This window comes from Heteronotia binoei, chromosome 5 (genome assembly GCF_032191835.1).
Source record: "Heteronotia binoei isolate CCM8104 ecotype False Entrance Well chromosome 5, APGP_CSIRO_Hbin_v1, whole genome shotgun sequence".
NCBI lineage: Eukaryota > Metazoa > Chordata > Lepidosauria > Squamata > Gekkonidae > Heteronotia > Heteronotia binoei.
In genome coordinates, this window is record NC_083227.1 from 129,845,707 (window position 1) to 129,857,913 (window position 12,207).

Consider the following 12,207-nt stretch of genomic DNA (forward strand, 5'->3'; position numbering starts at 1 on the left):
ATTACATTGCCCCAGCACTCCTCATGAAGTGAAATCAGGAGTGAGTTTTAGGTACTGCTTCCTCCGTTTTCCACTGAAGGTAGAGGTCAACTAGCGAATAAGAAGCACTCTCTAAGATAGATGTAAGATCTACCAGTTTGGGTGTCTGCAAGTTCTGCAGTTGTTCGATATTGAAAATTTATGGTAAAGTGAGCTCATCCTTTCTTTTTATTTTATTACAGTGCTCATTTCTCCCCCATAAGCATCTTGCCAGCCTCTGCAGAGTAAGTATAACATCATTATAGGGAGCAATAACTACTACTATCCAGTACTATTTTGTATTATGGAAATTCTCCATAGTTTGAGTTGATAACTATTGGTGTGATTGGAAAAGAAGATTGAATTCATTTGTTTAGCATATACCTCACCTACAACTCCTGAACTTTAAAGTAACTTTTCTTGTTTATTCCCCATGTGGCCATACAGCCTTTTCTTTTCACAGGTTCTAAGTTAGGTTCTCTATCTCTTTTCCACATTTCTTCAGGTCTCATGATTCTTCATCACCAACATTAATGCCCTGTTTCTTAGATTGTTGGCTGTATTTTCTGTTTTTAGTTACATTGCCTTGGGCCTTCTCCTATTCAGCTTTGTAGCGCTCTGATCTCTTCCTGTATTAGGGGTGTGGTCCCTTTAAATGCCTTTTGCATCCGTCATAATGTGAGTGAACTCCAAAAGTGCTTAAAAGCTTACAATCTTTTTAAACACCTTCCCCAAGCCATGAGATCACCTGGAAGGTGTTTTTAAAGCAATTGTAATCCCTTTAAATACCATTTAACTTCAGCTATGCAGTGGTCCCGAAAAATGCTAAGTATTTTCAGAACATTTGGGATTTGGTTAGCTGAAAAAATACTGAGACCTAGTTTTTTGGTTGTGATATACCTGAATGCATACCCCTATCTTGTATACAAGTGTCTGTTCTCCCAGAAAACCTTCTTCCACTTTAATTTTTTGTTCCGTTCCCCACCAAGTGCTGTTTTTTCTGTGACTGATCCCTTAATTGTAATTATTTGAGATATTTCTGTATGTTCTGTAACATTACAGCATCTCAGGGATTTGAAAGTGATAGCTTTGCAAGACTCAAATTTCTTGTTTATTTCTGTCATTCTTAATGAGCTTACAAATAGTATGAAGTTAAATAAAACTGTCAGTGCATCAAAATCTTTTATAACCAAATAGGGTAAGGCTGATTTACATTTTAGAATTTCTTTCCTTCACCTGTTAATAATGAACCTGAATGCTGCCCACTAGAAAAGGCACAATAATGTGATGGAGGGATCAAAGACTGGTACTCATTCTGAAGTATTCTAGGAAGTGTAGCCTGGCAGAAATCTAGAAACATACTTTTACGATTAGTAGACATCTCGTACAGATGGGTGGTTGTGTCCTTCCCACAGAGTTGCTTAAAAATGCTTTATACATCGGGATCTTCAAGTGAGTAGGACACCAGGTGCTGCCATAATATGATAGAGTGATATAATATTTGTACCCTGTTTCCCTCTAGGGATTTAAAGAGGCTAGCAATATGGCAGAAAAATATGATAAAGACATAACCCAAATATTCATATAAATACGGTTGGCCAACTTCAGTTAGTAAGTGCAGTCTTCAGCATTAGCAGATAACAGCGAGCCCTCTGAAAGAGGAAGACCAGTTTCACACTAGGGCTTGTTCCGGGTAGGAGGACCTTTTTGCCTCCAGTGCTTCTCTTGGTTTTCACAGAAGCTGTCCCGGAGCTGTGAGTTGGCTTGCGGCTTTTCCGTGGCAAACAGAAACCGCTTCTAAGAGGATTTATTTATTTATTATTTATTACATTCAATTTATATCCCACCCTCTCCGCAAGCAGACTCAGGGTGGCTCACAACATCATACAATACAATCAGTCCAATAAAACATATAAAACCATAATTTACTTATTTCAGTTTTAAAACCATTCTATGGCGCTGCTTCAGTACAATATAAGCGATATTGAATTCTAGACTGTGATCACCAGCATTCTATAAGATGTCCGGTGGCAGCCCTTTTTCAATTAAACAGCAAAAGCCTGCTTAAACAATTCGGTCTTACAGGCCCTGCGGAACGCAGACAAATCCCACAGGGCCCTTATGGCTTCTGGAAGGGTGTTCCAAAGTTCTTGTGCTGCCACCGAAAAAGCCCTAGATCTCGTTACACACAACCTGGCTTCTTTTGGCCCAGGGGCGGACAACAGATTTTTTGTCCCTGATCGCAGTGCTCTCTGGGGGATATATGGGGAAAGGCGGTCCCGTAGATAGACAGGTCCCTGACCATAAAGGGTTTTAAAGGTTAATACCAACACCTTGAAGCGAACTCAGAACACAACAGGCAACCAGTGCAGCTCTCTCAGCACTGGCTGAATGTGCTCCCATCACGGCAGCCCCATTAACAGCCTTGCCGCAGCATTCTGCACTAGTTGTAGTCTCCGGGTTAGCATCGAGGGTAGCCCCATGTAGAGAGCATTACAGTGATCTATTCTTGAGGTGACCGTAGTATGGATTACCATCGCTTGCTGCGAAAAAGTGGCGCACCAACTTGCAGCTGCGGGGAAGCTTGTGTGAAAATGGAGAGAAGCGCCAGGAGCAAAAGAGCTCTCCACCCGGAACAAGCCTAGTGTAAAATTGGTCGAAGACTTTTAAGAATGTCTAAAAATAGAAAGTGAAGGTGCCCTCATCTCAGAGGCCACTTAAAAACAAACCAGTCTAATGACTGAAGATGATGTAGCCTAAGCAAAGGAAGACAACTTTGTGTGAAGGTGCTGTAAGCAGAACTGACTATAGAGCTGCAGTTCTCAAACGAGATAGAATACTATTCAGAAGAATGAACAATTGGTTGAGAATATATAGTGGATTGTTATTAAATGTCCATTCATTGAACAGTCTGGAATACTTTTAAAATCTGCTTTTCTTTTGGCATAAATAACCTCTGTATGCTGGGGGGAAATAACCAAACTAAGAAGTTAGTTTATTAATAAGAATATTCTCTCTTTTAAAAGCATATTGGAAAGAACAATTAGAGCAGCTGTAGAACAACACCTCTTTGATCTGCAGAGCAGCATAGATCAAGATCTCAAGAATTTACAGCACAGAATGGTGTGTCACGAAGCAAATACTGAGGGGGATGAAGAAGGATCTAACAACCAGTAAGATTATTTTATAATGCTGCCTATTTGGATACATAAGTCACAATGAATTGCATAGTGTTGTATGATGTTTTAACTTATAATGTTGTATTGATAGTAATTTTATATGTTGTTACTGGCCCTATGGTTATTGTTGTGGAGGGCAGGTTAAATTGAAAGTTATTATTATTAGTAGTAGTAGTAATAATGCGTTTTATCAACCTATTGTTTGGGTCAGTGGGATTTTAAGTCATAGACTAGAAAAATAGGAAATGTTTATCAGTTGTTCCAATTTAATGTAAACACCTGGAATTGTATTAGACATATGGAATGTGCTAATTGTTTATCGTGTAGTGTAATAGTATGATGTAAGCAAATTGAATTGTATTAATTGTTTATAATGTAGAAATACAATAATATAGGGTTGGTATTTATATTCAGTGGTGTCATGTCCTCTTTTAACTTTAGACCTACTAGAGGTATGAAATTAAAAGATGAATTATAAACTAATTTTTACCTTTAACTAAATACTAGCATCAAGTAGCTCAGGTGTTCTCTCCCTCCTCGCCCCCATTTTGGGGTTAACTAGTCCTTCAGTAAGTTGATAAGCATTGACTTGCTTCACCACTTTTAATAATTTCGTCCTTTTAAATAATTTAATATGCTTGGTTAGTGATATGCCCATGTTTTAAAAAGTTGTGGGAGAGAGGAAGCCCAGCAAAGGAGTAGATCTCTTTATTTTAGAAGAAAACAGTTTCTGAAGTGGCACAAATTAGGGGGGAAATAGCATGTTGTATTATCTTGTTTTGGCCAGTTAACGACATAGGACATTGCTTTCCACGGCTGGTGAAAGCAAATACGAAGTGTTAAATCTGGTCTGCTGAAAAAGTTTGAGCAATGATCTGGAGATTCAAGCTAATGCATCTTGAAGACAGCTTGGTGGAATGGCTGTGTGTGTACTAATAGGGTTGCTGCTCTCCAGGGGGTAGCTGGTGATCTCTTGGGATTACAACTGATGTCTAGGGAATAGAGATCAGTTCACTTGGAGCAAATAGCCTCTCTGGAAGGTGGACTTCATGGCTGGCAACCTTACTGATAAGTTTCTGCTCCATTTGTGGGAGGGGCAGGAGAACTACTTTAGCTTTCCATGTCTCCCAAGACTAATCTATGGGTGGGTATGAGAGAGAGCAGTCAACTCTAAGTAACAGAGACTGGAGGGGTTGGTATAATAGAAGTTTTGAAGGGTAGGCCTTAGGGTACCCTTAATTTTTTTCTATTTCTGAATGTAGTTAAATTGACTCCTATTAATAATGTATTTGACAGATTATTATTAACTGCGTATATAGTCTGTTTTTTCTCCATGGAGCTCAGTGTGATATCCTTAGTTCTCTCTTCCTCCAGTTTATCCTCACAACATCCGTGTGAGGTAGCTTAGTCTGAGAGTGACTGGTCCAAGTCATCCAGTGAGTTTCATGGCAGAGGATGAATTTGAACCTGGGCCTCTTTCTTCTAATCCAGTGATGTAATGGCTAAACCATGCTGTCACTCAGTCACTGTTATTTGTGCTCCAGACACCAATATTATAAAACAGACAGCACCCCCCTACCCCAGAAGAATGTAAAATTCTTTCTTCCAATAACTGTAACCAGTCAAATATTGATGAATTTTGTGACCATCCTTCACTTTTAAAAATATTTTGTTTCTTTTAGTAGGGGTAATACTGAAAAGAATGTTACTAAAGATGGTGAGAATTTTGGACACTGCTCCGAAACAGTGGATTGCACTAGTTTAGACAATGAAGTTATACAGCCTGATTCTGTATCTGAGGATGAAGACAATAATCAGGTATGGGTAGTGTAGAATGCTTGCTGTATATTGAGTGCTTTATTCTGTAGCTGTATTCTGGAAATGTTAAGGTTAAGCATTTCAATCTGTAAATAATCTCCTGCCTCTGTTGCACAAATTTAATATGAATATTGGCCTTTCTGGCATTTGAGAATGAATATAAGATATTTTTCTTAGTGTAGGGCTGGTTACAGCAGTACAGAATTAAAATGGCTTTAGTAGGTATTCCATATTAATTAGTGCTTTGATCTTATATATGTGATGAGAGTAACTGATACTAAAATGTTTATAGCAAAGATGTACAAGAAAACAAAAACTTAAGATACAGATATATGCTACTCTAACTGTGAGCTACCACAATAGAGAATAAAACCAACAATTTACTTGAAATTTATAATCTAGGAATAATCCATCCAGGTTTCCAGTAGGTAGCATATAAAATCTTGAGACCAAGACTACTCTGACTAAACTGATTTTGTTATTAACGGGTCTGTCTGCCAAGGATTTAAACAAGCTAATATCAGTTATATTAACTGTACAAGACCCATGAGTTATAACAGTTAAAATATGGAGACATACAAAGCGGAGAGGAACAAGAGGGACACATACAAAGACTTGGGGGCTGACATTCATTTCCTCCTTCCCCACTGTTTCTTTCCCTGAAACCCCCATAGCCTCTCCCTTTTTGTACTTCTTTGTCTTGTTCCTACCCACCAGCCAACCTTACCTTTATCTGACCCGTCTTCAGTTTTCCTTCCTTCCCTCCCCCTGACAGTCTCTACCTGGGAAAGCTATGGCCCAGTTATGCAACAGGAAACCTGCAAGGAATTGCAAAGAGCACTTCATTTCCCCCTGTATCCCTTTTCCTCCACTATGTTGTCTTTCCCTCTTCCTGGTAACCCACATATTCTCACCTTTCCCTCTTCCTTCTCTCATTCCCACTGCCTTATGCTTGCTTTTGGAGGATAGCTGCTACTGTTGAACAGTAGCAAGCAGCTGAGCCTGGGTGAGTCATGCAGGTCCATTGGTAGCAAGTGACCCAGTGAGTATATATATGCAGTTATAAAAGATACAGACAAACACAAATATATTTTTTACTTAAAATAAAAGCATGCTTAAAACTCTTGCGATACTTTGTTTAAAATGGAAAGGCGGGGGAATAGTGGGATTTGGCAATACAATTTTTAAAGTAAAACATCAAGAAAAAGCATAAGGATCGCAGCAGAAACCAACAATATAAAGTAAAATAATAAAATCCTCTGACCCTAGGAAAACATGAAATGGCTGGGCATTACAAGCTTCTTCCCGCACCCCACCTGTCTACTCAGATTGCTAATGGCTCCCCAGTGTGATATTCCCTTTTGGCTGTGGGTTCCCAGTTTAGACTACTCACTAGGCACCAGTTCTCAGGACCATTCAGCAGAGACAAGCTGGCTCCAAGAATCAACCCTCCACTTCAGCAAGCAACAGCATCAGCTACCCTTACAACACTGCAAAGTGAAAACTTCTTTAGCTCCACTCCATTGAAAAACATTGCAACACAGACAAAGTTGCGAGAAAACAAGGAATGGGTTTTCCATTAAGGTCTCTGGGGCCCAGATGGACTAGTCTATCTGAGTGCAGAGACCTTAGTGGAAAATCCATTCCACATTTTCCTTGCAGCTTTGCAAGCCAATAAGAGCTTCCTGCTGAAAGCAAGCACAAACAAGGCAGAAGGAGCTGGGAACCTCTGCAGCCTTGGAGCTTCAAAGGATGAAGACAGAAGGGGAAGGAAAGAACTGTGAGCCTGATCAAAAGCCCTGGTTGGGCCAGTTGTGTCCCGCAAGCCGTATGTTTTACAGCCCTGAAATAGAGTTTTCAGGACAAGCTGCAGGCTGCTAAGGAATGGGATGGTAGGGAAGAATCCACTTGGCTGCAGTATATACCATAATGCAGTATGTTATGCTTATCAAGTGTAAAAGTGAATAAAATGAATACATTTATAAAATATTGCAAATTGAGCCAAAGTTGGGGATAGAAGTTCAAAGAGTGCATCTTGCAAATAATCCATCCACTCCCCCAACAATAAAGTATATGTATATTAGGCTCACTTCCTGAGTTTCTTACTATAGTTCACGTGGTAAAATCAACATGATTTGACATAATAAGGTGCAAAAAGTGAAGAAAAAGATGACTTTATCTTGTCTCAGCCATACAAGTGTCATTGAGATTACTGTGTTGTAAATCAGAGCTGAAAAAATCCATATATGGTTCTATGATAACTTCTGCATTTGTGTTTAGGACCATTTTGGAAAGTATTAAGCTCTGTATCTAGGCTCTCTGTGAATATCTCTTGGGTGGTTTAGATGTTTCTATAGACTTGCAACGTACAGCTTATATTTTGAAATATTTTGCTGCACTATTAGAGAAATAATAGAGTATTGCACTATTAGAGGGGAAAGGGATATCACTCTGTGGTAGAACATCTGCTTTGCGTGTGTAAGAGCCCAGATTCAATCCTCAGCGTCTCCTTTTCAAAGGATCAAGCAGTAATTGGTTAGGCTATGAGAAGAGACCATGGGGAGCCACTACTATTCACCGTGGACTGTACTAGTCTTAGTAGACTAGTGGTCTGGGTCAGAGTAAGCATTTTCATGTGTGCTGCATACTCATCATCCTAGGTAGGCCTGCAGATGCTACATAGTCATCAAATAATGTGAAACTACACTTGCTGAGAATTGTATTAATTATTTGTATAACTTTTAGGCCACCTCATAATCGAAGTTTTTGCAAGTAGTTCAGCAAAATAAAAACCAGTAAAATTGGACAATAAAATCAATAAAACAGTGAGACTAATAACAAATACAATATTTTTAGTGGTTCTGACAAATAGTTTATCACTTAGAATTATTAAAACTATCACAGTTGCATCAGTTAAAACCAGTTAAAGAAATTATGTATTTCTAATGTTTTTATCTGTATGGGGCATCTCATTTCCCCCTGTTTCCACTTTCATTTCCTTGAAAGTCCCCATAGCTGCTCTCTCTTTTCTGCTTCCTTCTCTCCTTCACTTCCACCAGCCAACTTACTTTTGTTGATCTCCATGTCTTCAGCTTTCCCTGCCAGTGGCTGGTTGCGTGATTCTGACTGGGCCAGGACTCATTGCACCCTGGGGACGCTGCAAGGGGGACTTCACGATGTTGTCTTTTCTTCTTCCTGGCAGTCCTCTTATCTTCATTTCCCCATGCTTCCTTATCTCCTTGCTGCCTACAAACCAGCTAACCTACTTTTTATTCTGTCCCCCATCTTCAGCTGTATTTATTATTTATTTACTTTATTTATATCCCACATTTCTCCATAATGGGCATCAAACGCAGCTGATATCATTCTCTTGTATTTAATCGTCACAAAGTAAATTAAGCTTATGAGGTAAATTAAGCTGAGAGTGTGTGACTAGTCCAAGATCACCCAATGACACACAGTGGGAATTTGAGCTCCCAGATCCTAGACAGAAATGCTGACCGCTACACCTCCCTGGCTTTTGTGAGGTGGCTGTTGTTGAATAGTATTAAGCAACCAGGCCTGAGTGACTCATGTATGCCTCATAGTAGCAAGTCACTTGGTGGTTGCTGTCTGGCTCATGTTAGACCTCCCTCAAAGGCTAAACAACCTTTGCCCTCTCTTGCCTTTTGGTGGTGGAAAGTGCCATCAAGTTGCTATCAACTTAGAGTGACCCTGTAAGGGGGTTTCAAAGCTAGAGACGTTCAGACGTGGTTTGCCATCACCTGCCTCTGTGTAGCAACCCTGGACTTCCTTGGTGGTCTCCAATCCAAATACTAGCCAGGCCTGACCATACCTTCCCCTAACAATAATAAAAGCTCAGTCAGTTAAAAGAAGCAAGCTTCCCATTATCCTGGATACCACAAAATACAGATTTTATACTCTAATGACCTCAGCTTAACTTCTGAGATTTGACAAGATGTTTCTAGGCTTTGACCATCTAGGTCAGGGATGCCTTAAGAATATGCTAAAAAGCCTTGAAGAATGGCAATACTATTGTGGTTGCCAAGCAACCTCTATAATGAGTACTGAGTTCTCCCTTTTAAAGGTTCAGGTACTGTTTTGTTATTTGGGGGGGATTAACTCCCAGTGTATTTGTTTTTACATTTCAGATTTTTCTGTAAGTCAGGCTTTTATCAGGTTTTAGAAAAAATTGCCTTGTCTGTTCATAGCTCCAGTCTATAGATCTTAAGCATGCACAGACTTGGCCACATTGATAATTAATTGTATTGATATGTTAGCACCCCTTTCATCCAAACACCCCACATGGCCTGTGTGAGCTGTGGAAAATTTAATATGGGCTGCAGTGGCTCTGTAACAGTTCCAGTTTTTTCCACTTCTTATACACATCATAACTTTTTCATGGTTCTCAACTTGTTGAATTTACAAAAGCTGTCAAAAATGCCTCTTAAAGAAAATGAGATAGGTGAGGTGTATGAGGTATTATCAGTAAAAATTGTTAGAGTAAACTTGGCAGACGTAACCTTGGAGTAGTCTGACCTTGTTACTAGGGTTTAACAAATGAGCAAAATGTGGCTGGTGCTACTCAGTTGCTGCATTAGTGTGCTTGTTACCAGCAGCTTTGCATCTCATTCAACCCTTGTTGCTGCTTTATTTAGTAACAAGGATTAATAGTACCTTTCAGAAAGTCTGACAGACTTGTTTCATTTTACATAAGCTGAGGACAAGTCCTCAACATGTTTGTCACTATTATTTTATCCTGATAGTCAGGCCTCAGATTTGATCTATGACTAGTACCAGGGCTTTTTTTTTTCCTGGAAAAAGAGGTGCTGGAACTCTCAAGAGGGAAATGCAGGAGAAATGAAGGCGCCCCTCATTAACTTTTAAACTTTTTTGGGGAGAATTTTGTTTCCACGAAGAGGTTCTGGAATTCCGTTCCATCACATTCCTCCAGAAAAAAAGCCCTGACTAGTAGATTTCAGTACTTGGGTTGCAAAAATCTGCTTGCCAGAAGCTTACAAATGAGAAGGACGATATGTGGTATGTTTATCTTATATGTTACGCTCTTGCCATGTTTGTATAAAGTCAAAAGAGTTACAGTTCTTGGAATATAGAAACTTATTTGACTATAAGCCACATATAAAATTGATTTACTTTCTTACAGATATGCAAATATGAATGTCTTAACTTACATGAACTATCATGCTGAAGTCTGGTTTTTGCTCAACAGGTAGCAGGCATATTGTTGAAGCCATGTAATGGAGGAAGAGAAGCTGAAGGGTCCCTTGGAGACATGTATGTATTTCAGCATATGTGACATATTTGGGAACCAAGTGACCTTGACAGTTTTTGTTCTTATTTTCCAGTTATCCTTGTGGCTATCAAAATGCTTCAGAGAAACTTTCGGAAGCAATTAATAGGGCATGAAGAATGTATATTTGTTGTTGGATAGGTAGCATAAATGTCCAAATTTCTATTTTGTCCAGGTTTATAATTTGAGGTCATTAGAGTATAAAATCTGTATTTTGTGGTATCCAGGATAAGGGGAAGCTTGCGTCTTTTAACTGACTGAGCTTTTATTATTGTTAGGGAAGGTAAAATAAACAAAGAAATATAAAACCAAGCTAGCATCATGTCCTTTTCTGCTTTATTAATAATATCAAGCATATGAACTGCGATCTCACAGAATTTTATTTAAAGTAGCTTCAAAGTTATTTGACTGTTCAAGTGAGCTTTGATAGTGTTGTACACTGTTGCTCAGTTATGGTAGTGGAACCTATCGCTTGATTTGAGCTGCATTCAGGAGTCACAAATAAACCTCAGTTTGTAATATGTTCAAACCTGGTTAAAGTCCATGCTCATTATTCTCTGACCTCTTGTGCGGCTGTGGGAATTGAAGACTGATGTCTTCAAGTAACTCTGGCTAGTTGTGACATCTGAACGTGCACACCTGGACAGTTCTTTCCCCTCACAAATCAGGATTAGAAACCACATTTCATAGTTTTACAGTCCCAGTTTGTGGGAAACAAGTTCTAGTTTATCCATGAGCTCATATATCATGACTAATTGTAGTTAGAGACTTCCCCCCTTTCTGTGTTGATTGTGCAAGAGAGAGCAGGGAGTACTGAAGCACAACCATTAGTTAAGCTCATTCTTACCACAGTGATTGATCTGTGATGTCATAATTTGCTATCAGTGGCAAACCAGAATCTAAAACCAATATTTCAAATTACGCTTGTAAACCATAATTTTTGTAAATTGTGATTTCTGTAATGTCTGAATTAGCAAACCAAAAGTTGTACAGCTTAGCCTTCAGAGCATAAGTTGCTCTATCTTTGAAGACTATGGCACCAAGAGAGAGGTGCTGGGCAGATGGATGGTATGAATTGTAAACCCCACCCCCCAGGCTCTGTGGTGCTGGTAGTGCTAAGTTAAGCTTACACCATGGATCCCCAACAAAGTGACCATGGGCACCAAGGCACCTGCCAACACCATTCCTGGTGAAGAGTGGGCATGGCCGGGTGTGGCTTTTGCCCAGCAAGACTTTGATTGGCCATTGGAGATCTGAACGTGCAGATTTTAAAAAATGTTGCTTTGGCAGCAGCTGTCACCACTATTTAAGAATCTTCACTGTGTTTCTGAAGGCAAGCTATAGCAGTCATTTTGTGGCTGGCTCTGCCTCCTGCAGCAGCCATTTTGTGGCTACGTGCACCATACTGTATCAGAAATCTAGAGTTGCCCACAGGCACCCTTGGTTTACATATACATGTTGGGGACCCTTGGTTTACATGTATATCATAAAATAATCTGTTGTTTTCACATATCTCTGAGGCAATTACTCAAACAATAATAAGACTCTCATTATAGGCACAATTGCATGTCATTCGATGATGGCAACAAAATGACTTCACCTGTGGTTCTGGTAAGCTTTCCCTCTGCCCATGTGTTCTGTACATTTGTGCCCCAAATCTTAAGCATGCATGTATACTTTGCAGCTTCATTTGGGAAGGGCATGTATATTTCCTCTGCATCAGTAAGGTGATAATTTTGTGAGAGTGATGTTTTCTTGGTTAAACCTGCAGGGTAGCAAAGAGGCTCATGTGGGGGAGGTTTTAGAGTAATATTTGTTTTGTAGTTCATATTTGAATAAAAAATGTAATTTTATGGAAAGAAAAATACAAAACTAGCACAG

General features: G+C 39.4%; 1 protein-coding gene across 5 annotated transcripts in view; it reads left to right on the forward strand.

The window, feature by feature from the left end:
* Nucleotides 1-12,207, forward strand: part of FAM13B (family with sequence similarity 13 member B) — a 107,286-nt gene that overhangs the window by 55,259 nt on the left and 39,820 nt on the right. For 4 of the 5 annotated variants that reach the window (XM_060240402.1, XM_060240400.1, XM_060240398.1 and 1 more), the window contains 5 exons: nucleotides 222-263; nucleotides 3,045-3,191; nucleotides 4,880-5,015; nucleotides 10,246-10,310; nucleotides 11,883-11,937. In XM_060240402.1, the coding sequence (XP_060096385.1) occupies nucleotides 222-263; nucleotides 3,045-3,191; nucleotides 4,880-5,015; nucleotides 10,246-10,310; nucleotides 11,883-11,937 (445 nt within the window). The remainder of the gene's footprint in view (nucleotides 1-221; nucleotides 264-3,044; nucleotides 3,192-4,879; nucleotides 5,016-10,245; nucleotides 10,311-11,882; nucleotides 11,938-12,207) is intronic. The other variant, XM_060240399.1, reaches the window with a different exon arrangement.